Source organism: Prionailurus viverrinus, chromosome A1 (genome assembly GCF_022837055.1).
Source record: "Prionailurus viverrinus isolate Anna chromosome A1, UM_Priviv_1.0, whole genome shotgun sequence".
Classification (NCBI taxonomy): Eukaryota; Metazoa; Chordata; class Mammalia; order Carnivora; family Felidae; genus Prionailurus; species Prionailurus viverrinus.
The window spans coordinates 132321806-132349335 of NC_062561.1; the positions used below are offsets into that span (position 1 = coordinate 132321806).

The window sequence follows — 27530 nt, forward strand, 5'->3', positions numbered from 1 at the left end:
AATTTAAAAAAATTCTCAACCAAATATTAGCCAACTGAATTCAAGAACATAGCAAAAGAGTTATACACCATGACCAAATGTGATTTATCCCTGAGATGCAAGGATGATTCAACATATGCAAATCAGTTGGTGTAATACAACATATCAGTAAGATGAAACATAAAATTCACATTACACTCAATGGATAAAAATTGAAAATTTTTCCTCTACTGTCAGGAATAAACTGTTGCTCTTTACGGATGGTATGATCTTAGGTACAGAAAATCCCAAAGGATCAACCAAAAAAACTGTTGGAACTAGTCAATAATTTCAGTTTTAGATTTAGATTCTCTAAATCAACATAGAGAAATCAGTTGTGTTCCTTTTCACTAAAAGGGGAAACACCTGAAAAAAAAAAAAAACTATCCCTTTTACAGTAGCATCAAAAATAATAAAATACTTAGGAATAAATTTAACTAAGGACGTGAAATGTACAATGAAAACTACAAAATTTTGCTAAAATGGAAGAAGACTCAAACAAATGGAAAGCCATTCCATGTTCATGGATCAGAAGAATTAATATTGTTAAAAAGTCCCTGGGGCACCTGGGTGGCTCAGTTGGTTGAGTGACTGACTTCGGCTCAGGTCATTATTTCACGGTTTGTGGGTCCGAGCCCCACCTCAGGCTCTGTGCTGACAGCTCAAAGACAGCCTCAGATTCTGTGTCTCTGCCCCTCCCCCACTTGTGTGAGCTCAGTCTTTCTCTCTCAAAAATAAATAAACATTAAGAAAAAAATTTTTAAGTCCATACTACCTAAAGCCATCTACAGATTGAATGCAATACCCATCATACTACCTAAAGCCATCTACAGATTCAATGCAATACGCATCAAAATACCAAAGGCATTCTTTTTTTAATGTTTATTTATTTTTGAGAGAGAAAGAGTGGGGAGGGGTAGAGAGAGAGGGAGACAGAATCCCAAGCAGGCTCCACACTATCAGCACAGAGTCTGATGTGAGGCTCAACCCCACAAACTATGAAATTCTGACCCAAGCTGAAGTCGGGCACTCAACTGACTTAGGCACCCAAGCACCCCAATACCGAAGACGTTCTTAACATATAATAGAAGTAATCATAAACTTTGTGTGGAACCACAGAAGACCGCAAGTAGCCAAAACATTTCTGAGGGAAAAAAAAGAACCAACCTGGAGATATCATACTTCCTGATTTCAAACTATAATATAAAACTAGGGTAATAAAATCAGTGTGGTGCTGATCATATAGACAAATGGGATAAAAGAGAAAGGCCAGAATAAAATCCCAGCATACAGAGTCAACTAATATTCATCAAGGGAGCCAGGAATACCCAATGGGGAAAGGACAGTCTCTTCAATAAATAGTGCTGAGAAGTCTAGAGAAACAAATGCAGAACAATGAAATTAGGCCCCTGTCTCACACCACTCATAAAAATTAAATGGATTAAAGACTTAAATTTAAGACCTGAAATCGTAAAGCTCCTTGAAGAAAATGTAGAGAAGTACCTTCTCATCATTGGCCTAGGCAGTGATTTTTTGATAGGACACCAGAAACACAGACAACAAAAACAAAAATCAACAAAAGAGACTACATCAAACTAAAAAGCTTTTGCACACCAAATGAAAGGAGAACCTACAGAATGGGAGAAAATTTTTCAAACATATATTGGATAAGGGGCTAATGTCCAAAATATATAAGGAACTCATATAGCAAATGGGCAGAAGAACTAAATAGTTTTCCAAAAAGACCATCAAAATGGCCAACAGACTTAAGGACAGATGCTCAACATTACTAATTATCCCAGAATAGTAAATCAAAACCACCATGAGATAGCCATTCTAACAAGTGTGAGGTAATGTCATCAAGACAAGAGACTACAAGGATGTGGTGAAAAAGAAATCCTTACATACTGTTCAAGAGAATGTAAACTGGTGTAATAACTATGGAAAGCAATGTGGAGGTTCCTCAAAAAAGTAAAAATAAGCAATTTTTACATACAATCCAGGAATTCTTCTAGGTATATATCCAAAGGGAATGAAAACGGGAATTTGAAGAAATAATAGGCACACCCATGTTTACTGCAGCATTATTCACAGCAGCCAAGATATGAAAACAACCTAAATGCTCACCAGTGGGTGAATGAATAAAATGAATAAAAAAGATATATGTGTGTGTATATTATTATATATTATGTACATTATATATATTATTTAGCAATGAGAAAGAAGAATATTATTCCAAGTAAGATAAGTCAGACAAAAAGTATTGTATGATATCACTTACATATATAGAAACTGAAAAAGTCAAATGTACCAAGAACAGTAAAAGGATGGTAACCAGGGGATGGGGGATGGATAAGGCTGAAGTTGCTTAAGAGTACAAACTTGCAATGAATAGTAAATAAGCCATACAAATCCAATACACAGCATAAGGAAAATAATCATCATCATCAAACTCTGTTAAGCATCTAAAAATTATCACAACCATTAAAAAAGATAATTATATTATAGAGGTGCTAAATACAGCTGCAATTATATTACAATATATAAACATCAAATTAACACATTATACATCTTAAATTTACACGTTTTATATACATGTGTGTATATCAAATATATTCAATTTAAAAAAACAAAAAAAAAACCTCAAGTTGAAGATAAAAAAAAGCAGTACTCAAAGGGAAATTTATAGCTATACAACTACATTTTTAAAAAAATGAAAGATCTCAAATCAGTAATACAATTTGGCATCTTGAAGAACTAGAAAACTAAGAGCAATATAAACCCAAAGCTAGCAGAAGGAAGCAAACAGTAAATATTAGAATGGAGGTAAATGAAATACAGAATAGTAAAGCAATAGAGAATCAATAAAAAAAAGTGTGGTTCTAAATCAGAAATGAAAATAGAGATATTACTACCAACCTTAGAGAAATAAAAAGGATTATGAGAATTTATAAGCAAGTGTATGCTAGGAAATTAGATAACTTGCTTGAAATGGACAAATTCATAGAAAAAAATTAACCAAACTCCCTCAAAGATTAATAGAAGAATCTCAACGGAATTATAACAAGTAAAGAAACTGAAGCTATAATCAAAACCATCTCAACAAAGAAAAGTCTAGGACCAAATGACATTACTGTTATATCTACCAAAATTTGTAGAAGTAACATCAATCCTTCTGAAGCTGTTTTGGAAAAATGAAGAGAAGTGAACACTTTTCCATCTCATTCTGAGGCCAGCATTACCCAAATATGAAAACCAGGTAGAGACATCACAAGAAGAGTATACCAGTATCTCACATAAATATAGATGCAAAACTCCTCCAAAAAGTACTGGAAAAGTAATTACAGACTGTGACAAAATGGTATTTATCCTAGGAATGTGGTTCAGTGATTCAAAGAAAATTAATGTAACATACCATATTAACAAAATGAAGGGGGGGAAATACTAACTTGATTGATGGATAAAAAGTATTGGACATTCTACTCTATTCAAGAGTAGAACGCAGGGATTCATCACTTACATATAACAACTAGTGCTCATCCCAACAAGTGCCCTCCTTAATGCCTCCTTATATGCCATTATCCATATAGCCCATCCCCCATCCAATACCCCTCCAGCAACCCTGAGTTCTCAATTTAAGGGTCTCTTATGTTTGCCTCCTTCTCTGTTTTTATCTTATTTTTCCTTCCCTTCTCGTATGTTCATCTGTCTTGTTTCTTAAATTCCACATATGAGTGAAATCATATGGTATTTTTCTTTCTCTGGCTTACTTCACTTAGCATAATACGCTCTCCTTCCATCCACATTGTTGCAAATGGCAAGATTTCATTCTTTTGATTGCCAAGTAATATTCCATTGTGCATATACATGTATATATATAAATGTGTGTACATATATATATATGTGTACATGTATATGTGTGTATATTATATACGTATATACCACATCATCTTTATCCATTCATCAGTCGATGGACATATGGGCTCTTTGCATAATTTGGCTATTCTTGATAGCGCTGCTATAAACAGTGGAGTGTATTTTCCCCTTCAAATCAGCATTTTGAATCCTTCAGATAAATACCTAGTAGAACTACCCTACAACCCAGCAGCTGTACTATTTTTAATTCTTTGACGAACCACCATCTGTTTTCCATAGAGGCTGCACCAGCTTGCATTCCCACCAACAGTGCAAAAGGGCTCCCCTTTCTCCACAATCCTTGCCAACATCTGTTGTTTCCTGAGTTAATTTTAGCCATTCTGACAGGTATAAGGTGGTATCTCATGTCATAATCTCCAAGCCGGGGGCATAAATATTTACAATTGTTAGATCTTATTGATGGATATACCCCTTCATTATGATATAATGCCCTTCATCATCTCTTGTTACAGGCTTTGTTTTAAAATCTAGTTTGTCTGATATAAGCATGGCTACTCTGGCTTTCTTTTGACATCCATTAGCATGATAGATGGTTCACCATCTCCTACCTTTCAATCTAGAAGTGTCTTTAGGTCTAAAATGAGTCTCTTATAGGCAGCATATAGATGGATCTTATTTTTTTTTATCCATTCTGATACCCTCTGTCTTTTGATAGGAGCATTTAGTCCATTTACATTCAGAGTGATTATTGAAGATAAGAATTTAGTGCCGTTGTGTTACCTGTAGAGTTGGTCTTGCTGGTGAACGTCTCTGGTCCTTTGTAGTCTTTGTTGCTTTGGACTTTTTTTTTTTTCACTACGCAAACTGTCCTCCTTAAAATTTCTTTCAGGACTGGGGCTCCTGGGTGGCTCAAACATCCGACTCGTGATTTTGGCTCAGGTCACGATCTCAGAGTTCATGGGTTCGACCTCTGCGTCAGGCTCTGCGCTGACAGTGTGGAGCCTCCTTGGGATTTTGTCTCCTTCTCTCTCTCTGCCTCTCCATCACTCACATACTCTCTCTCCGAAGTAAAAAACAAAAAAAATTTCTTGCAGGGCTAGTTTAGTGGTCACGAATTCCTTTAGTTTTTGTTTGTCTGGGAAACACTATCTCGCCTTCTATTCTGAATGACAGCCTTGATGGATAAAGAATTCTTGGCTGCATATTTTTCCCATTCAGCACGTTGAATATTTCCTGCCACTCCCTTCTGGCCTGCCAAGTTCCAGTGGACAGGTCTGCTGCTAACCTTATGTGTGTCTACCCCTAGGTTAAGAATTTTTTTTTGTCCCTGGCTGCTTTCAGAATCCTCTATCTTTGTATTTTGAAAGTTTTACTATGATATGTCAGGGTGTTGACCTGTTTTTGTTGATTTTGATGGGAGTTCTCTGTGCTTCCTGGATTTGGATGTCTGTTTCTTTCCCCAGATTAGGGAAGTTCTCAGCTGTAATCTGTTCAAATAAACCTTCTGCCTCTTTTTCCCCCGCTCTTCTTTTGGGACTCCTAGGATATGGATATTGTCTCATTTTATGGAATCATGAAATTCTCTAAGTCTCCCCTCATGATCTAATAGTTTCCTTTCCCTCTTCTTTTCAACTTCGTTATTTTCTATAATTTTATCTTCTGTATCACCTCTTCTCTCCTCTCCAGTCCTCATTGTGACTGTATCTAGTCGGTTTTGCATCTCAGTTATAGCATTTTTTCAAATTTTTTTTAATGTTTATTTTTGAGACAGAGAGAGACAGAGCATGAACAGGGGAGGGTCAGAGAGAGGGAGACACAGAATCTGAAACAGGCTCCAGGCTCTGAACTGTCAGCACAGAGCCCGACGCGGGGCTCGAACTCACAGACCACGAGATCGTGACCTGAGCCAAAGTCGGCCGCTTAACCGACTGAGCCACCCAGGCGCCCCTAGTTATAGCATTTTTTAATCCAGCCTGACTAGTTTCCAGGTCTTTAATCTTTATATCAAGGCTTTCTCTGGTGTTTTCTATGCTTTTTTTCAAGCCCAGCTAGTAATCTTATGACTGTTACTCTAAATTCTTGTTCAGATATATTACTTACATCTATTTTGAGCAAATCCCTGGCTGTGATTTCTTTTTGACCTTTCTTTTGGGGAGAATTCCTTGCTGTGTTTCCTATACCTGAGAGGAATGCTGTATTAAAAAGGAGTCACAAACTGTCCAGTGTCTGGAACTTCAGGAAGTGTTTCTGGTGTATGCTGTGTGCACTCTGCTATTGCGTTTTGGCTGCTCTTTCCCACTGGTCCATCCTCTGCAGAGTTCTTCCTTGTTTGCAATGGGGAGTGTTCAGATGTTTTACTAGGTGTGCTTTGATTTGTTTGTTAAAATAAGCCTGGAAAAAAAGGGAGAAAAACTCTTATCCCAAAAAAAGAGAAAAGGATGGTAACAAAAAACAGAGAATCAAAAAACTTGAAGGCTAATTCCAAAGAAACAGAATAAAGAAGACTGATCCCCTCCAAAAAGAGAAAAGGAAATGAGAAAGACAACAAACTATGAGCCTGATTTCAGACTAAAAAAGAAAAAAAAGTCAACCCAGTCCTATTTCCACCAGAAATGCAGGTGTCGTTTTGAAGCACTTGATTCTCAGTATACTTGGTGCGTGCAGGGTTCTGGCTGTGCTGGTGTTCTAGAAGAGAGGCCTGCTGTGTTGGCTCAGAGTCAGCCTTGCCCCAGTAAATAAGCAGTTGCCAGGCATGGGGAGGGCGGGGAGGGTTTGGTGTAAGCGAGTCGGGCTTCTGCATTGCTCTCTGAAGTCCCCCCATGTTGGTGTTGAGAGGAAATAGCACCACTCCAATCTCTCATTCCTAGACATCACCCCCCCTGCTGTTTGGCAGCCTTCACAGACTAACAAGGGCAGGCAGCTCACCCTGTGCCACAAGTCTGCGTTTTTTCTGTGGCATGCAGCTGGATTTCAAAACTTCAAGTCTTAAAGGATGCACCCCCTTCTCTGACGCAGAGCCTCTTCACACTGTGTCTGAAGTCCTTTGTCCCTGAGCAACAGTCCCACACCTGCACAGTGTGCACGGTCTATGGGGTAGTAGCACTAAAAGCTGCAAAGTTTATATTTCCTCTGTGTGTGCCTATCCTCTGCTGATGAAAGGCTTTTTGCTGGTGCCTACAGGGTCTTATGTCCTTGGGGAGGAAATAGACCCTCTTACAAAAGTACTCCAAGAAGGGGAGTGTTCTCTCCCAGTGCACCCCGGAGATCTCTACACCCCACCAATGCACTCCAGGGCCACCAGTCCCTCCTCCCCAGGAGCACATGCCACAGCAACACTCCAGAGAAACTCAAAGTCACATACTTCGAAAACATCAGAGTTTGAGCTCCAAATGCTCGTTGCAAAAACCCCTGCAACACTCAGTACTCCTTGCTCCCCAGTCCATGATCCAGAGAGGTTTTTCACTTGTGCAAACCCAATGCTGCACTCTTTTAGCCCGTCTCCCCTTCTCTCCCTTTTGTCTCTCCGTGAAAGTGTTCCCTCCCCTCCACAGCTCTGCTGATTTTCTCTCCCCCAGTTCACTTCCATGCACCTTGCACCTCCCATGTTCTCTCCCTCCAACCATGGAGCTCCTTCGCCCAGTCCACAGATCAATCTCCTGGATCTTCGAAGTGATCTTACCTCAATACAGCTGTGTTTGAGGAACTAGAAAAGCCCAGGGTCCCCCTGCTTCTCTGCCATGTTAACGAACTCCTTCTCCTCAAACATCTTTTTTTTAAAGGAACTCAGAAAACTAGGAATAGAAGGTAACTTTCTAAACATAACAAAGGGCATACATGAAATACTCATAAGTAACATCAAACTGAAGGCAAAAGACTGAAAGCCTTCTCACTAAGATCAAGAACAAGACAAGGATGCCTGCTTTCACCACTGCTATTCAATATTGTGCTAGAAATTCTAGCCAGAGCAATTAGGTAAGAAAAAGAAATAAATGACTTCCAAATTGGAAAGGACAAATTATATTTATCTCTACTCAGCAATGAAATAATCCTATAGATAGAAAATCCCAAAGAATCTAAAAGAAAGTTATAGAGCTAATAAAAAATTCAGCAAAGCTGCAAGTTACAAGATCAACACACAAATATCAGTTGTGTTCATCAACAGTGAACAATCTGAAAGGATATTAAGAAAGTAATTTCACACTATTGTAAGCATCCTTTTAAAAGACTAAATATGTAAAATTTTCGGGGCGCCTGGGTGGCGCAGTCGGTTGAGCATCCGACTTCAGCCAGGTCACGATCTCGCGGTCCGTGAGTTCGAGCCCCGCGTCAGGCTCTGGGCTGATGGCTCGGAGCCTGGAGCCTGTTTCCGATTCCGTGTCTCCCTCTCTCTCTGCCCCTCCCCCGTTCATGCTCTGTCTCTCTCTGTCCCAAAAATAAATTAAAAATGTTGAAAAAAAAAATTTTTTAAAGACTAAATATGTAAAATTTTAACCAAAGCTGTGGAAAATGTGTACACTAAAAATTACAAAACACTGGTGAAATAAAAAAAAAAATGGCATAAATAGATGGAAAGTTATCTCATGCTCATGGATTAGAGAACTTAATATTAAGATATCACTACTACCCACAACTATCTATTGATTCAGTGCAATCCCTACCAAGATTATAATAGCACTTTTTAGAGCTATTGTAGTAGGTGTGATCCTAGTGTGGTTTTCATTTGCATTCAAGGGGCCCTGAATAACAACAACAAAAAATAAAATCCTAAAAGACAAGTACAATTTGGTAGGATTCTCACTTCCCAATTCCAAAACGTATTGCAAGGTTAGAGTGATCGACACACTGTGATACTGGCATAAGGACATAGAGATCAGTGGAACATAAAATCTAGAAATAAACCCTTTTGTCTGTGACCAGTTGGCTCTTGACAAGGGTGCGAAACTAAGTCCATTAAATGGGGAAAGAGTAGCTTCTGCAGTGAATAGTGCTAAGACAACTAGATTTCCCTATGCAAAAGAATAAAACTGGACCTCTGCCTCATATAATATACAAAAAAATAACTCAAAAGGGATCAAGAGCCTAAATATAAGAGCTAAAACCTTAGAGCTCTTAAAGAAAATATAGGAGTAAATCTTCATGACTATTGAATTCTTACATATGATACCAACAGCATGAACACTATAATAAAATTAATTGAACTTCATTAAAATTAAAAATATTGTGCATCAAAGGATTATCAAGAAGGTACACAGGCAACCTAAATAGAAAATATTTGCACATCTTTTACCTCATAAGGTCTTAATACCCAGAATATATATAGAACTCAAGAAGACAACCCAGTTTTAAAAAGGGCAGCAGACTTGAATGGACATTTCTCCAAAGATGTACAAATAATCTGTAACTACATTAAAAGATGCTCAACATCATTAGTCACTAAGAGAATGAATGCAAATGAAAACCACAATGAAATCACACATACTAGACTAGCTATGATAAAAAAATTTTAACACAAAATTATAAGTGTTGAGAAGGATATAGAGAGATAAGAATCCTCATAGATTGCTAGTAGGGATGTAAAATGAAGCATCCCACTGTGAAAACACTTTGGAGTTTCCTCAAAAAGCTAAATACAGAATTACCATGACTTCAGTTCCTGGATATACACCCAAAAGAAATGAAAGAAGGGATTTGAATAGATATTTGTATCTCAGTGCTTACTATTTATGATAGCCAAAACAGGGAAGTAACCCAGTATCTATAAACAAATTAATGGATAAACAAAATGTGGTATATACATAAAAGGGAATATTATTTAGCCATGAAAAGAAATGAAGTTATGATACATGCTGCAATATCAGTGAACCTTGAAAACATGCTGGATGAAAGAACCAGATACAGAATATGAATATTCTATGATCTGATTCATATGAGATATTTAGGGTTGGCAAATTCATAGAGACAAAAAGCAGAATAGAGGTTAGTAGGGACTGAGAAGAATAGGAAATTGGGAGATTATTCCTCAGTGACTACAAAGTTTCCCTTTGTGATAATGGTTGAACAATTTTGTGAATGTAATTAGTGCTATTGAGTTGTATAGTAAAAAATGGTTAAAATGGAAAATTTTATGTTCTATATATTTTTTACCACAATAAAAAATATTTTTAAAAAGGAATCATGGTATTCATTTTTACCTGGTTAACAGAAACAAAAACTTAAATATTTTTATGATTTGGTTTGGTAAGTTGACCCTTGAACATTTGAAAATGCAGTTGAAAATGTGTGTTTAACTTTTGACTCCTCCAGACTACTAATAACCTGTTGACTAGAAGCCTTGATGATAACATGAACAATCTATTAACACGTATTTTGTATATGTATTCTATCTTGTATTCATACTGTAAAGTAAGCAAGAGAAAATCATTAGGAAAAGAAAATACACTTACATTATGCTACACAAAGTAAGTTAGTCAGAGAAAGATATCATATGATTTCACTCATATGTGGAATTTGAGAAACTTAACAGATGAACATAAGGGAAGGAAAAATAAGATAAAAACAGAGAGGGAGGCAAACCATAAGTGGCTCTTAAATACAGAGAATAAAATGAGGGTTGATTGGGGTGGAGGGGTGGGTTAAATGGGTGACAGGCATGAAGGAGGGCACTCTTCAGATGAGCACTGCATGTCATATGTAAGAGATGAATCACTGGTTCTACTCAAGAAGCCAAGACGATACTGTATGTTAACTAACTTGAGAATTAAAAAAATATTTTAAAAAATACATGCCTATATGTATAGTTATTGGAAAAAAAAATCCACTTGGAAGTGGCCCTACACAGCTCACATCCATGTATATGATCAACTATATACAGGATCAACTGTATACTGAAAATCAAACCAGTGTTACAGAATTATAAGTAATCCACAGTGTACTTTAACTTATTCAATAGAAAAATAATTGATTCTGCAGGATTTATACATTTGACTCTGGTATCCTAAAAAAATATAGGAGATAAAGATGACATTTGAAACCCATTGTGTATTAGCTTTTCAAGTATATTAACAGAGTAACTCTATACCAACTTTGACTATAAAAATATCACTCCACCTCTGCTAAGGCCTATTTATATCAATCAACTTGACACTACAAACGTCTTATGTAATAGGATAATACAGAGCAGTAAAATACCGTGCTTCAACCTTTTGTCTGTCCCATCACACATGAAGGATAGCACACATATCTTTTTTTTTAAAGCATCTAACTACATGTAAGCTGTAGGATGGGTAAGATGTAAGATGGGTGAAGCTGGAAGGTATCTTACTGTCCTCATTCTTCAACTCCAGAAACTCAGTAAGAAAGGTGAAGTAACTTGCTCAGGATCACATAGTTGTTAACTAGCAGAACTGGGACTCAAGCTGTCCCCAAATGAGAGAGAAAGAACTAGGTTCAAATCTTAATATAAATTACTTTACCTCCATAAACCTTAATTTCCTTATTTGTAAAGTGTTGATGAATTCAGTGCTTACTGCAGTGAAGTAAGAACCAATAAGTCAGCATGAACTCTGAGCATTGAACTCTGAGCATGCAGTGTGTCCATCTAGCTTACCGATTTATCTGAGGGCTTAACCCAATGCTTGGCATATGACAGATGATTTTTTTTCCTTTTTAAATACTGCTCTGAGTAATAGTAATTCATGATGGCCGCACTTTTGGTTTCATGGAGGAAAGCTTTATTAATTACAAGGGAAAGGGAATAAAAGGAATTAAACAATTATAGTAAACATAAGAGGGAGAGAAGAACAAAGAAGGCTTTGTCTAATGCATCAAATCAGGTACTCACAGCATCCAGCCTTCTGGCTGCAGAAGCCCCGTGGTGAACAGCCAGGTTGGAGTCCCCACTGAGGGTGCTTGGCAGACTGGCCTCCCCTCAGGTGAGACTTCCAACCAACTATTCCTCCAGGGCATTATATATATACTACCTATGTATGATTTGTGATTAGTCATTAAGTTTGCCTAACTGCAGTCCTGAGGGAGCTGGATTTTTTTTTTTTAATTTCTCTCTGTTTCTCTTACGTATCTCACAGTCTTAGGAGCCTGGGCATGTGCACATTTCTCTTCCCTCCCTGATGCATCCCACGGGGCCAGCCTGGTCTGGCTCAAGGAGGTGATGACAAGTTAATCCCTCTTGATATCAGGAACAGAAGGACCAGTTCTGATCCCAAGGCCAGATACAGAGTACAAACCAACCAAGTGCCCCCTGATTGTCTATGTGCAGCTCTGGGCAGAAATACATGACAAGTCACACAAACAACTTCTGTGCAGAACACATACTAATTTCAAAGCTCTCTGAAGTAACCTCTAAAGGATATTTTTTCTTAAGAACTACAAAATGTATCTCAAATACATTCCTAATAATATTCCATTCCAGCTAAAAATATATTTGGGAGTCTTGATTTGAGCCATTCTCAAAAAAATAGGCTAATTATTCATTCTATTTTCTGATGTGTTTCCTTATATACAGGCACTCACTCATCCATCCATTCAACAAACATATTTAGTGCCCAGTATAAGCACTGTGAAAGTTGCTGAAAATTGAAAAAGATGTATGAGATAATTGTTCACAGTCTTTATGTCTCTGAAAGAATCTTCAAAATAATGGAACCTACTTTATGGTCTTTGATGTTGAATGTAAATTTGAAACTTATTTGGGGGGAGGCAGGAAGTGATAGCCTTTATCTTCTAGGACATGGGAGAAATCCTTCTGGGGTAAAACTGTTTTTATAAAGTAGAGTTTATAAAGTGGCAGAAGTACCTGTTTGAGATTCAGAAATCCTAGTTCTTCTTTATACACTTGCTCAACCTGATTGTGACTTGCAGATTTTCTTCACAGTCCTTTCTCACTATTTTAAACAGTTTGACATTTCTCCAAGGGGACTTTTCCATGTGTAGGAAAAAAAAAAGAAAAGAAGTCAGATTCAACTCTTGTGATTATTACCCTTTTTCTCTTTTTGGTAGCTTTAAGGGTTACTCTGTGATTTTCAATTAGAATTGATAGTAATGTTGAAATATTTTCCCCTTGAGAACTCTGCTGGACATAATCTTAAGCTTTAGGACCTAGGACAGCTGAGCAGCCTCTGTCTGGTATATTGGTGGCTGCTGTGGAGGAGGAAAAAAGACTGATGCAGCCTCTCAAACTGATAAATGCTGTACCCCGAAGTGATGCACAGTATTTTGTTTGAGCAATCATTTTCATTGGTAATGTTTCACGGCCATGCCTAACTTCTAAGGGGCAGGGAAGTGCACAATAAACCACGTACTCAGAAGGAGACCAGATTATTTGTGAAGAGCCCTAAATGCACCACAGTTGTGCAAATTTTAGTCCAATACATTTGAAAACTGGGATAAAATGGAAAATGTCACATAAAAGTTCCAAAACCAACTCAAGAAAAACTTAGAAAACATGAACAGACCAGCAACTAATAAATTGATCCAACTAATAAAGAATTGGTATTTAAAAATTTACCCCTACACCTAAAAAGACAGTGGACCCAAATCATTTTACAGGCTGTATTTACCAAACCATCAAGATTTTAATTTTATGCACATTGTTTCAGACAGTAAAAAGGGCACAAAATTGTCAATGTTGAGAACCCTTAAGGGTCTAAGATTTACCCTATTTGCAAGCTAACAGGTTAGTCTTCCAGTTTCATGGATGCCTGCAAAAAGCATAAGATTTCTGGGTCAGAAACAAAGGATGGTCTATTACTCAGAGAAGTAGCCAAAACAGCAGAATTTGTGGTGGGCACCTGAGCCCTCTTTCTCACAGAGCATATAGGTAGGCCCAGGCGATAACTACACACAAAGTGGAGTGTGTTACATGGAGCTCCGAGCTTATAAAATTCAATTCTTTTATAACAGCATTAAATATGCTATATTCTAAGGCTACAAATCACACCTTCCCAGAGGGAGACATACTATCTGCCAAAACTGTTTGCTATAGGAATATCTTTCAAAAAATAGTACAGAACAAAGGCAGTTATTACTTCTGTTTGCAAGATATGCAGATACACAGAGACCCATGTAAAATTGTCACCTGTTTGCCAAGACATTTTATGAAGCCAATAAAATCATGATAAACCAGGCAAACATAACATAAAACATAAAATTATACACCAATCATCCTTACAAACATACGCATGAAAACTCCATATAAAATACATAAAGCTGAATTCATCAGTGTACAGAAACAAATATCATGAATATAAGGAATTTATCTAGGTATGAAAGGAAGGATGAAACATTAGAAAATCTATCACTTTATCACTTCAGTAGATTTTTTAAAATTATTCAACATTTAAAAAAATCTGTGTGAATTCATCACATTAACAGATTAAAGAAGAAAACCATATGAATATCTTGAAAGATACAGGAAAGCTATTTTGACTTGACTAAACGAGTATGTTTAATATTGGCACAAGAATCCAAATTTTCTGATTTCTTGATAAGAATGACTTTCCCTGCACTGTGCTTTTTTTTCCCCCACTATAATATCGGGGTGGGGGGGGAAGAGTTGAAGTTTATGTCTTTATTGTGTTTTTTTACTTTAAAAATAGCATAGTTAGAAGGTAGTAATATTATTAGATACTCTTTAAACCATGTCTAATACCAAACTAATCATTACTGGTTTATCACCAGTGGTAGGTTGTGGTTAAGTTCATGTAAAAGTGAATTCCTGGTGCAGAAGCCTCTCAGGCTATTAATCCCAATCCAAACTTTCTTGGAATAAAGTAGTTGTCTATATTACAACATTTACATTGAGTATTGTCAAAATGGTTTTAGGTGTATTATCTTCTAGGCTATGCATGTTAAATGAGGGCAAAAATTGGTTTGGGGGGCACCAAAAAATCCTAGATAATGCATTAGTTTGTGGCCCTCAAAATCTCAACTCCACCTGACAAAATGTATTCATTCCTATGTAATTTCTCTCATTAGGGAGAAATCAGATTTAAGTTAATTTAATTTATTGATTAGAATTTAAATTTAATTTATTTTTCCCCTTATGGAGGTGATAATTTAAAAACGAAGCTTGAGAAACATTTTTAAAAAGACTCATTGTTTTTTAAAACAGGAATTATGTCTTAAAATATCTTTAAACCCTCAGCCACTAACAGATAGTAAATACACACTCTATAAATATTGACTAGATCTCAGAGTTTCAGTATCTGATATTCTGACATTCTATTTAAAGTTAGCCACTGCCTTAAGAAAATCAACTCATACTTGAAGGAAATAGAAACCATTTTGTTCGAACCATCAGTGATTGAATCAGAAAAGATAGATGTAATATGAAGAACAAGCTCTAGCAACAAAAGGTAGCTTCTTTCTCCTAAGAAGAGTAATAGCCAGAGTAATAATAATAATAACAACCTAACAAGAAGAAAAAAATCTACCAGTCATTGAACCAGGCCTTCATAGTGGACCAGGCCTATGCTTTATGTATGTTAATTCACCTAATCCTCAAAATAGCCCAATGAATTAGGCCCTCTCATTATGATCATTTTACAGTGGAATCAGTAATTAATCACTGGTTAGTATAATGGCAACTTTTCTAATGTCATAATGTACCTAATACTTACCAAGTAACAATATCTATAATTTGATCTTCTTTTCGTCAGATTTTGATTGAGAAAATTGCAATTATCTCATCTAATTTATAGCGTTGGAAATTCCAAAATTGTTATAAAGACCTACTCACTAACTCTCCACTTAAAAAATTTTAAGAAATTAATATTAAACAAGAAATGATCATTATCCACCATACCTAAAGAACTTACTGCCCTGAGCCATCTTGGGTCACCATCACCTTCTGGTATTCAAAGCTGGAAATTAGCACAAATGAGGCTACCTGAAGAATGAAAGGGGAACTATTAGTAGTTATATCCTGACAACAAGGGTAAACAGACACTGTCCTGGAGAATAGCATAGATGATCTCTCTACTCATCTTTCATGCCATGTCTACTCTTAGCTCTACTTTTTTCTGTAGCTATTCCATTAATACCATTATTCCTTTGACCCAAACAAGTGAAACTTGAATCTGAAACATCTAAGGTTTATAAATAATCCTTTAGGTCAGAAAAATCACTTATTTTTTACATATAATAATAATTTCCATTAACAACGTTACCTGTTCTCCAGCCTCTATTTGTGAAGAAGTTTTTGAAAACGTATATAAACTACTTTAGGAATATTTGGGTTATGTGTTAGGATAATTTTTGAATGTGAGAAAAACTCTTCCCACTTCCCCTCTATCCTATACCAACATGTTATGATGGTATGTAATGTTAACTGAGGAAAACTGGAAGTCTGGTAACACAGAAAGATTGATTTCATTAGTTTGTTTTCTATGTGTTACAATATGTTGAAAATTGCATATGCCCAGTTAAATGGATTTACAGTATGTATGTATGTGTATATATATATATATATATATATATATATATATATATATATAGTTTCAGATAAACTACTAGCACAAAGTAGACAAGAGCCTTAATTAAAAAGAATTCTATTAAGGGGTACCTAGGTGGCTCAATCGATTGGATGTCCAACTTCAGCTCAGGTCATGATCTCGCAGTTTGTGGGTTCGAGCACTGTGTCAAGTTCTGTGCTGACCGCTTAGAGCCTGGAGCCTGCTTTGGATTCTGTCTCTCTCTCTCTGCTCCTCCCCTGCTCATATGCTCACTCTCTCTCTCTCTCTGTCTCTCTCTCTCAAAAATAAATATTAAAAAATTCTATTAAGAAATCAGATTAGAGATAATACTAATAAGGCAAACAAAAAAAGTAGAGGGGATGACACATCATCCTAGTGTAAACATTTTCTCAGCTATAAAAATTAATTATAATATAAAATATTATAGGAAGTTAGCCAAAAAACATAAATTATTAAAAATATATTTGAACTATGGTCCTCTAATTTATTCTAAAATATCATTTCACCTTTATCTCATCCTTTAAAATTTTATGTTTATAATCCACATAATGCAAGTAAATATAATTTATAAATCAACACTGAAAATATTAAAAGTGACTGGAAAAGACACAACTAAATAGAAGGCTATTCCATGTTCATTGGTTAGAAAACTTAATATTAAGAAGTCCATGCTACTCAAAGCAATATAAAGATTCAGCACAATCCCTATCAAAATACCAAGGGCATTTTCACAGAAATAGAAAAAAACAATCCTAAAATTCTTATGGAACCATAAAAGAATCCCAAATAGTCAAAGCAATCTTGAGAAAGAAAATTCCTGATTTCAAATTTTATCGCAAAGCTATAGTAATCAAAACAGTGTGGTACTGGCATAAAAATAGACACCTATACCACCAGCTAACTTTCAGTAAGGGTGCCGGGGATACACAATGAGGAAACAATAGTCTCTTTAATAAATGTTGCTGGGAAAACTGGATTGCCACATGCAAAAGAATGAAATTGGACCCCTATCTTGTACCATACACAAAAATCTACTCAAAAAAAGTTAAATAGATCTGGAACCGTAAAAGTCTGCAAGAAAACATTGAGGCTAAGTTCCCTGACATGAGCTGTGGCAATGATTTTTGGTTATAACCACAAAACTCAGGGAAAAAAATGAAAAATAAACAAGTGGGACTACCTCAAACTAAAAAGTTTTTCCATAGCAAAAGAAACAACAAAAATGAAAAGGCAACCACTACAGTGGGAGAAAATATTTGCAGATCATACATCTGAGAAGAGACACTGGAAATTCGCCAGTAGAGTAGGCTTTTACGTGCCTTTATATGGAATATGTCTTACAACTTAAATATGTACAATTTTTATTTTAAAATGTAAAATAAAACCTATAAACAGTAATCTAGAATTGTCCATCATCCAAGAAATTTGACTTTAAATAACTGTACTAATACCCAAGTGAGTGTAACCTTGCCATCAGAATAAGCAGCCTGATCTAGAGCCTAATTTTTAACATTTCTTCCATTGTTAAGAATGGTGAACCACAATCTGCTTCAAGCTTGAGACTAAGAAAACCTTTATCACCAGAGTTACTAGCAACTACCAAAATATTCAAGCTGTAAATAATTACCATGCACATATTAAAAAGAAAAAGGACAACATTTCACAAGGAGATACAATAATTCTAAGATATATATTTCATTTAGTCATAAAAGAACTATCACTTTTTTAAGGTGGGTACTGGCAGTTTATTTCCTTGGTTTTTCATTCCGCCTCAAAATATTAATGTTGTACCCTGGGAGATTAGAAATTTTAGATTTCCTTATTTGAGGCCCTCCCTTGAGGTCTATTGCATGTATCTCTCTGTAGATATAGATCTAGTCCTAAAATCCTTCCACAGCTCCCTTGCCCTACCCTGTCCTTCTTTCAGATCTCTATAGGTACAGATCTACCCAAAGCTTCTGTAGACAGAGTGCAAGTGTCTATTACACTGCCTGAACATAGTGGGCTATAATGTCTGAAACATGCCTGGCCAGGGTGGCCTCAGAACAAATGGGACTTTAGCGTTGTCTAGGGAGCCATGTGGAAGAATGGCTCCCTTAATAAAGTAGGAGGAAGGCTGTGTCAGAGTGTTTGGAAGGTCTCTGTACCCTTGGGGACGGCACTTCTGTGTGTATTACACAGAGCTAGAAATGGGGCTGCAGCCACACTGGAGTCCACCACCAGCCACCCCAGAGGAATCTCAAGTCCAGGAGCCTGTACTGTCAATGGGTGGCCTGTGCCATACATATCTGTGAGCTTTCGGGGTCCCTGGCTTGGTTCCCTGGTGGAACTTTGCTGGATAGTGGGTTGTTGGTAGTTGCGTTTGAGGCTGAGGCCCCAGGGGCTTTGATCTACAAGGATATCCTCACCCAACGGTACAAACACCAGGCTGCCACAAAATGATCCTGTCACCCTCTCATCACCTTGACCTGAGAATTAGGAACCAGGATCCACCTGTCTACAAGACATTCTCCTGGCGCTCGTAGGGTGTTGCAGTCTTAGTGATGTTCGACCTCAGGCACTGCCTGGCAACTGCCTTCAATGGACGGACAAAAAAGATCCACAAAATAAACACATCACAATGCAAATGACCATTTGGCCTGATCAGCTAAAATTGGGACTCAGCACTTGGACCATCTTGGGCAGTTTATGCTTTCCCAAAATGCTCTGCATTTAGGACCCCACCCCCGAAAGAAGGTCTAATGCACTCTGTGTCAAGTCCCCCTGCACACATGTTTCCTTATGCTGTAAGGTAGCTCTCAAACAATGCCAGCTGAAAACTGAAATCGAAGAGCCACCAACTGCCTGGGAAAGATCCCATGGTGTTTCTATTAGATGGTCCCTTTATTTATACAGATGATGTTTTCTTTAGCTAAAGCCAGTGGTTTTTCTGGAACCGAAACACATAAGCACTGACAAACACACAGTCACATACAAACACGCTCACACCTACCATTATTAAATGCTAATTGACTGTATTTAATTCCTGGTATAATTAGTCCCTTTACCAAACACTTTTGTTTAGATCCAGTTGTCTTCTTATAGTGCAAATAGTTCACTTTCAGAGCCCTGGGAGGCAAAAGGATATAGTAGGGGATTTTTGGTCTGTTTGTATTTTTTTGTATGTTTGATGGTTGGTTAGTTTTATAATTTGCTAGCACTTGGAGTTCACTAAAATAACTGACTGGTTGCATTTTTCATCCAGTCTTCCTTTCAACCACTGATGTGACTTTAACCATATAAGGAGGTTATATTTTTAAAATACCTTTTAATGAGATGTAAAATGGTACTTCCTGTTTCCGTTGTTTTCATTTATATGATTTTCTTTATGCACTCCCATGTTATCGGAATTGTCTTTTCCTTCTCCCATGTTCTTAAGCAGTGCTTTCATTTTAGAGCTCACATCTCTCTTGAGGTACCCTGCAAAGAGCAGTCAAGAGCATGAAAACCCAGGTAGAGCCAATCAATACACAAAGTAATGGAATCTAACAAAGAACCAACTATTTTCTATAAGTGAAAAGTAGGGAGGCCTCACTCACTCTCAGACTGGGAATAGAATCACGTCCACTGCACAAGTACCTGGTAGCATCTCGATTTAGCCCAGACGTTCCACATTCACGTCTCCCATGTATTTTCTTCAAGGTGGTTGCTACATTATCACTTACTTTTGAGTTTTCCTTTTTATATACCAGTTTCCTTAAGTAGGCCCACGCTTCAAAATTTATAAAAATTAAAGCTAAATTTCTTCAAAGGCCTACTGTTTTGTCTGCGCAGTTTATTCACTGCTGAAATGAGACATTTTTTTCATCGAATTTTGCTCAAATAACAATGAACTTCTTACAGTAAGAGATAAAAGGTTGGGGCGCCTGGGTGGCGCAGTCGGTTAAGCGTCCGACTTCAGCCAGGTCACGATCTCGCGGTCCGGGAGTTCGAGCCCCGCGTCGGGCTCTGGGCTGATGATGGCTCGGAGCCTGGAGCCTGTTTACGATTCTGTGTCTCCCTCTCTCTCTGCCCCTGCCCCGTTCATGCTCTGTCTCTCTCTGTCCCAAAAATAAATAAATAAATAAATAAATAAATAAATAGAGATAAAAGGTTAAGTTAGTGACCAGAAGTTACAGAGAGCACTTGTGAAAATAAAACCTGAACAAGTTTAAACTTAGAAAATGCTCTCATGTGAAAAAAAAATTAAAAATCTGTGAGGATCAAAGGTAATCAAGTTATTAGATGGTGTAGATGAGAAACTGGGAGACCCGAAGTGATCAAATAACTTGCCCAAGAAAGTGACAGAACAAGGCTTGTCTCCTGACTCCATATCCCATACTCTGCTAATTTTACTGTTCCTGCCCTAAAAACCCTTAACTAGAAGAGACTTCTCCTAGTTCTTATCATTGGCGGGGGCCAGGCGACAGGGCGGGGAATGTCAGGAATACAATCTACCACTCAATGGAATCAAGATACCCTCTGTTCATGGTACCAGTATTCATAATGCAGCTTCCTTTCTGAGCATTTGTCTGAATTCAGTGAGCATTAAGATGTGTTCATACATCTTCTAGGTTTCCACAGACGTGCAGCCCCAGTTACAAGGAGGCAGTTCCCACATGGTGCACATAGAATGGATTATCTGCACTTTGAGGATGACAGCCGCGGATGGTGGTTTGACATGGATATGGTGATCATCTATATTTATTCAGTGAACTGGGTCATTGGATTCATTGTTTTTTGCTTTCTTTGCTATTTTTTCTTTCCATTTTAGGAATTTTCATACTTGACTACAGTTGAACAATCACAAATGATGTAGATAACAATTAAACATTTTTAAAATGAGATTTTATAATGGTGCATTGTATAAATTGTTGGTGTTTACAGAAATTCTGAGAACAATGGACTTATTTATTAATGTTTTTCATGTAACAAACTAAGGTTTATTCAGGAACTAGTCTGTCTAGCACTTAGCAGTGATGCACTATTGATTTCCTAGTTCCTCTTGGTTTAGGATTTATGGGCTCTAATTTTACAATACCAGTTTTATACTTAATTGTAAAGACTGAGGTTTCCCCTCCTTGTAAAAATACAAAACAAAATTATAATCTGGGTAGATAGTATCTTTATTGACAAAATATTTAGCCAATCACCACTTATTCTTAGGCAAATTATGTGCATTAAAGATAAGTTATATTTCCTGGGAACTAATCTAGCAGGGTATACTCAGTTTTGGTTTCCAATTATCTCTGCTTATTTCCCATTCTGTTATCAGGAAAGCTGGCTGTTTTTTTACATAGACCTAATAATAGCTAGCATTAGTACAACATGTTTTATTAGTATAAGAACAGAATAGTAAATGCAAAAAATCTGAGACTGATCCCCACCAACAGAAAGAGAAATATATTAACTCTCCAAATTGCAGGATTACTCATTTGAGGATATAAAAAATTTACCAATTTTCAGTAGTCTAAAAGAGCAGTGCATGTCCAAAATGTATCTAATTTAGTAATTTAACGCAGAGATTGTCAAATATACTGTAAATGTGCAATAAAGAGTGGCTTTTAAATTTTTTTTCATTGTTTAAGGTGATTTAATATCTGGAATAAAGAACTGTTGTTAATAGGCTTATGACATATACGAAGAAAACCTGGCATTTCTTTTTATTGTTACGGTATTGTACCATAAGCCTTGGAATTAGTTTTTCCCTTAATTAAAAAAAAAAAAAAGGAAATCTGAACTGTCCCAGTAGAGGAAACAATTAGGGCAAGCATCTCAGTTTCAAAAATGAGAAAACTAAAGCACAAAGAAATAAGCTTCCTTATTTCAGTCACTCACGTGGTCTTTGTGTAGCCTATGAGAACACAGGAACCACTCAGCCAGCATTCCTACGCTATGTCATCACATTTCTGATCATGCAATACGCATATTTTACACAAGGTAAGTGAACCTGTCATGGCACTTAAAAAATAATATAACCATCCAAACTGTGGCTGACAAGGCTTCGAGAGTTCAGTCTAGGGAAAGTCCAAATTCGGCCTAATTACTACTGACTGTATTTGAGTAAAAACAGCTATCTGATGGTATGTGGTGTTCTGGGAAATGGGATAGAATGATACAGTGAAAGAAAACAACAATGTACATAAGACATTATCAAATTTAGAAAGCAGTAAACTACATACAGTTTAGAACCATCAATTTTTTGCTCATGTATTAAAATATGTAAGTAAGTTATGCTGTTAGCCTAGTGACATATAACTAGTATCTTGGTAAAAGATGTCTTTGACAAAGCTCAGTATTACCTTACAGAAATAAAAATCGGTATTTATAATCACTAATGTATTGCTCAAAGTGAAGGCAAATTAACAAAACACCTATGAGGGGGGCGGTATTTTAGTAAGTTTAAAATAAATTCCAGCCATTTCCCAAGCAACTCCTGGCTTACCATCCCTAGCAAATAAGCCTTCATTTCTCCTAAACTTAAAAGTTGATTCTAATTATATGTGAAGCAAAGTAGGTAGTGTAAAAGATACAGATTTATCAGAGGAACAGATTCGATTCCCAATATGTATTTATTCATTCAGTGATAATAAGTCTATAGATCTGTATCTACAAACCAAATACAAATAAAAATAACACCCTTAAAAATAATAAATACCCTTAAAGAAAAAAGAAACCATAGTCTAGAGGAACACACTAAATGGACTGATTATATATGACTGTTATTAACTTGATCTGAGAATTACATCATTTGCCATATTAAAATTAAAAGTAAATTTAGAAAATTATAAATTGCTAATTTTACTTCAAGATATTTAAATTGTATGCAAATGGAGCTAAAAGCTGCCAAGTATTAAGTGCAGTGCTCCCTACAGCTACAGTTTATTCGAAGCCAGATAAAAGCTGAGTTGAAAAGAAACCATTTTCTTCCAGTACCTATCACACAGTAGCCACCAATAGATTATTAATAAATTTATAAATAAATACATGTATGAGCTTTAGAGTGACAACAAATTTTATGTTCTTCTTGTTTGGTGTCTTTCACAGTATCAATCACACAGAAACTCATTTTCCAATAAAGAACAAAGGGAAAGAAGAAAAATCCTAAAACTAATCAAGTACAACATTTGCCCTAATTATTATTTAATAGGTTTAATTTTCTGAGTTATGTCTCTCAACAATTTCTATTTCTACTGAGCTCAATTACTGTGAAGGTTAATTTTCAATACTCTCACACATGCGTTTAAAAAAATGGCCAAACCTAAGTTACATTTTTTAATTCTTTCAGCAGGTAATTTATTGCTTGATTAAAAAAGAAAAATTCACATGCCAAGATCAGTTCATTTTATACTCATTAGAAGAGAGGGGAATCTAAATTAGACAAAATGTAAAAGGAACAGAATTTGTTATACAAAGACCCTATCACTTTGAATCACCAAATTCAAGAATAGGAAAAAAAAAAAAAAACAAAAACCTACTATTTCTCAGTCTGCTATACTACTAATACCCACTCTAGTATTAAAAGCTAAATATAGCAACAAAGCCAGTATCACTTTCGTTTCTGCCTTAGAATCTTGCTTCCAAGATACCTGGAATGGCATGACGAAAAAAAAAGCCATTTAATGAAATTATCACTTGAATGTCCTGTATGTTTAAATGAAAACAGAGGTTTTTTAAAACTTAATTTTTATCTGGATCATTTCTTAAGGAATGCCTTAGAAAAGAGAATACTTTGATTACATGCAATGACAATTAGTCTTTGACTCTTCATAGAATTCTGCAGTTGAAGGCAGAGGGCATTGTCATACAGCACAGTATTCCTAAGATTCTGAATATTTTATGCTCAACTTTCACTTTCTTGAAAAGTTTCTGATTTTCAGTAATTCTCAATGTATGCACTCAGTAAGTTCTATCAGTGTATGCTTTTCTCCAGGATGCATTTATTTTCCTTTTTTTGTTGAAGACAACACCTATAGTAAGAATTGCTTTTATACATTTCAGTTTTTACATAGATCTTATGATGAACATCATTAAGAGGTACCTTTAGGCCATGGTTTTAACATCCTATGAGAACAATATGTATCTATTTCAATGTGCATTTATCTTATAATCATGCTTCTTTTACAGGGTCAGAAAACAAATTCTTTCACATTCCCACTTTTGTTTAGGATCTCCCATACCATGCAATAGATATATGTTGAGAATTGTTGGTCTTATTTCAACACTTCTAAAATTAGTTTTTGGACCATTGTCACCAAGTTTATGGTTACTTCTCCTTATATACATAACTGTAAATAAATTAAGTGCTGTTAAGACAGAGTCCTCTTAGTTTTTTTCTTCCTCTTTCACATTTTTATAAGTCTAAACCTCATCCAAAGAATAGTAAGTACACAGACTGCTCAATAAAATGCATTTTGTTATTGACAGCATAGGAAAAGATGATACTGCTCTTGAAAGAACCTGGCAAATATTTTAATTGCTTTACCTGCATCACCTTGTCTACCAACAAAACCATAAAGAGGAAAAGGCAAGTGAGAAAAGATAACATATATTTATGAAACCACTCTTAGATACTTGGCTGGTCACATTACCCTGTCTCCTCAATACTCTGAAAAGGATGATGTTAACCTTCTATTATAGATGAGGATGAGAAGTAATGTGACCAAAGTCACACAAACTTAGAAGTGATTAATACTGCAAAAGGAGCACTGGGAATAAGAGATTATCTAAATCAAGAATGCAGGAATGAACTACTTGCTCCTTGTCTGTAACAATTTTCATTGCTTATACTAACGAAAAACTTGGTATCTGCAGGACACTATTCAATACACAGTACTATATTTGATAAAAGCTTTCATCCTGTGTGCCAACTTAGATTGATTTATGGTGCTTACCTTTACTTAGAAGGATTCTGAGGTTACATCTTGGCACCGTGAGGAAAAGAGTGCTCTGATCCACTGGCATTGTCCCTCGAATAGGGAGGAGGAAAGTGATGGGGAAGAATCGATCCAGGTCAGGTATTTGGATAAGGAGGTAGAAAGGCATTTAGGTTTTAGAAGCAGGCCTTACCATTTGTTGAGGGAAAAAGAAAAATGAAACTAAGTAACTATAATTAATAACATTATGATATATGCTGTTATATGAAATATAATAGTAAACTACAGTCCTTTACTTTTCATTTTGCCTTAAAACAGAATAGGTACCTAGCTGTGAATTACATATATTTTTAAAACATAATGGTGTAGTCACAATGTGATTTAATTTTCTCATACAGAGAAATTTTAACCCATCATTAAAAAAAAAAATAGTATATAGAGGTGCCTGGGTGGCTCAGTCAGTTAAGCATCCATCTTTGGCTCAGGTCATGATCTCACAGTTCGTGAGTTCGAGCCCTACATCAGGCTCTGTGCTGACAGCTCAGATCATGGAGCCCACTACAGATTCTGTGTCAAACCTCTCTCTCCCCCTCCCCCACTTGCATTCTCTCTCTCTCTCTCAAAAATAAATGCTGAAATATCAAAATATATATTTTTTAAAGTATACAGTCCTGATTCACAGGTTCCGAAGAACTAAATAGATGTTGCTGGTAATGTGTATTCTGAGCCCAATATCTAAAGGTAAGAAGTAGAGTGTAACAATCAACCTAGGCCAAAAGTCAACCTCAACATTACTTCTTAAACCTTCATATACCTACATTAAATCTTGATAAAGCGCGTATTTTTCAGGTGTGGATTAGGCTTGAGTTTCTGCATTGCTGATAAGCTGCCAGGAAGTACAGATCCGCCATGAGCCACACTTAGAAAAACAAGGAACTTAAAAAAATGCAGATGAAAAGAAGGTAATGAATCTTGCGTTTCTGTCACCTAAAAAGTGTTCCCAAAAGATAAATTTCTCATTGTTTTGGCATTTGAGAATTATACTATACCAGTTATCTGATAATATGGGAATTATAAGGAATTGTGCTGTAAATAATTTTATATAAGTACTGAATAAGCTTCTGAAATTACTCGGTGGGTTTTTAAGTCGAGGCAGCAATATGTCAGTAGTTTATTTAAAATCCACAAATCAAACTTTTCTCCTTTTTTTAGAAAAAAATCTTTCTCCTCTTTTCCCTATTTTCTCCCATTACCCCCTCTTTGACCTTCATATCTTTATCTAGAATCCACTTGAATAGAACAAATGTGAGAGTATCCTTATAACTAATAATAGCATATCTGGAGATATAAAATATACTGTTACATTTCTTCTTACCTCAAATTCTTACTATTCATTATAATTGCAAGAATCAAGAGAACTCATTATCATCCTGGGTTCCACTACTAAAATTTACTTAACCTTTCTTTCCTCATTTTCATCACCTGTAAAACTATGCTGAATAAAACAGACCTTCACAGGATTCCTCTGGGATAAAATTCAATTCACGAGAAAATTAGGAAACAGATCTAAAAGTTCTTTGAGAAACAGTTTATGCAAAGACCAATTATTTAGAAATAGGCAAGTTATTTAACCAATCTAATTTTGTTTCTTCATTTATAAAAAAGAAAAAGAAAAAACATTATGGATTAAGAGATAATGCTAGTGAAAGCAAGCGCTCAGTAAATGTGTCTTTCCCTTATTTAAAAACTTTCCCTTTCCCTTATTTAAAAACTTAACTTTGAAAAAGGCCATAGGCAAGTTTTTCTTTCTTACAGGATATTAGTAAGGTACAAATGCCTTATTGCTGTTCATGCACAATCTTTTTTTCAAAGATATTTTTTTTAATTTTTAAGTGATCTCTACACCCAATGTGGAGCTCGAACTCACAACCCCGAGATCAAGAGTTGCGTGCTCTACTGACTGAGCCAGCCAGGTGCCCCACAACTATCCTCCTTAATTGCCACGAACTAAAGCTAACATTCCCTTAAGCTGACAGCCACAGAACATAGTATAGAAAAAAATGAGTCATTAAGTGGGCCCTTAGGCAAAACTGAATTCTAAATCAAGTTTTCTAGCCACCGGAATGTAGGGCTATTTCTCCTCCTTCATGGGCCCTACTTTGTTTGAACCAAAGACTTAGTAGCATCATGGCACATGGCCACACCAAGAAAAGTATTTTACTGAGAACCTAAAGCAATTAGGCTAAATATT

At 36.2% G+C, this 27530-nt stretch overlaps 1 protein-coding gene across 4 annotated transcripts in view; it reads left to right on the forward strand.

Annotated features, from left to right (window-relative positions):
• Positions 1-21255, forward strand: part of RNF180 (ring finger protein 180) — a 205054-nt gene extending 183799 nt beyond the window's left edge. For all 4 annotated transcript variants that reach the window (XM_047877739.1, XM_047877757.1, XM_047877749.1 and 1 more), the window contains one exon: positions 20978-21255. In XM_047877739.1, the coding sequence (XP_047733695.1) occupies positions 20978-21177 (200 nt within the window). In that variant the 3' untranslated portion in view covers positions 21178-21255. The remainder of the gene's footprint in view (positions 1-20977) is intronic.
• The last annotated feature ends 6275 nt before the right edge of the window (positions 21256-27530 follow it).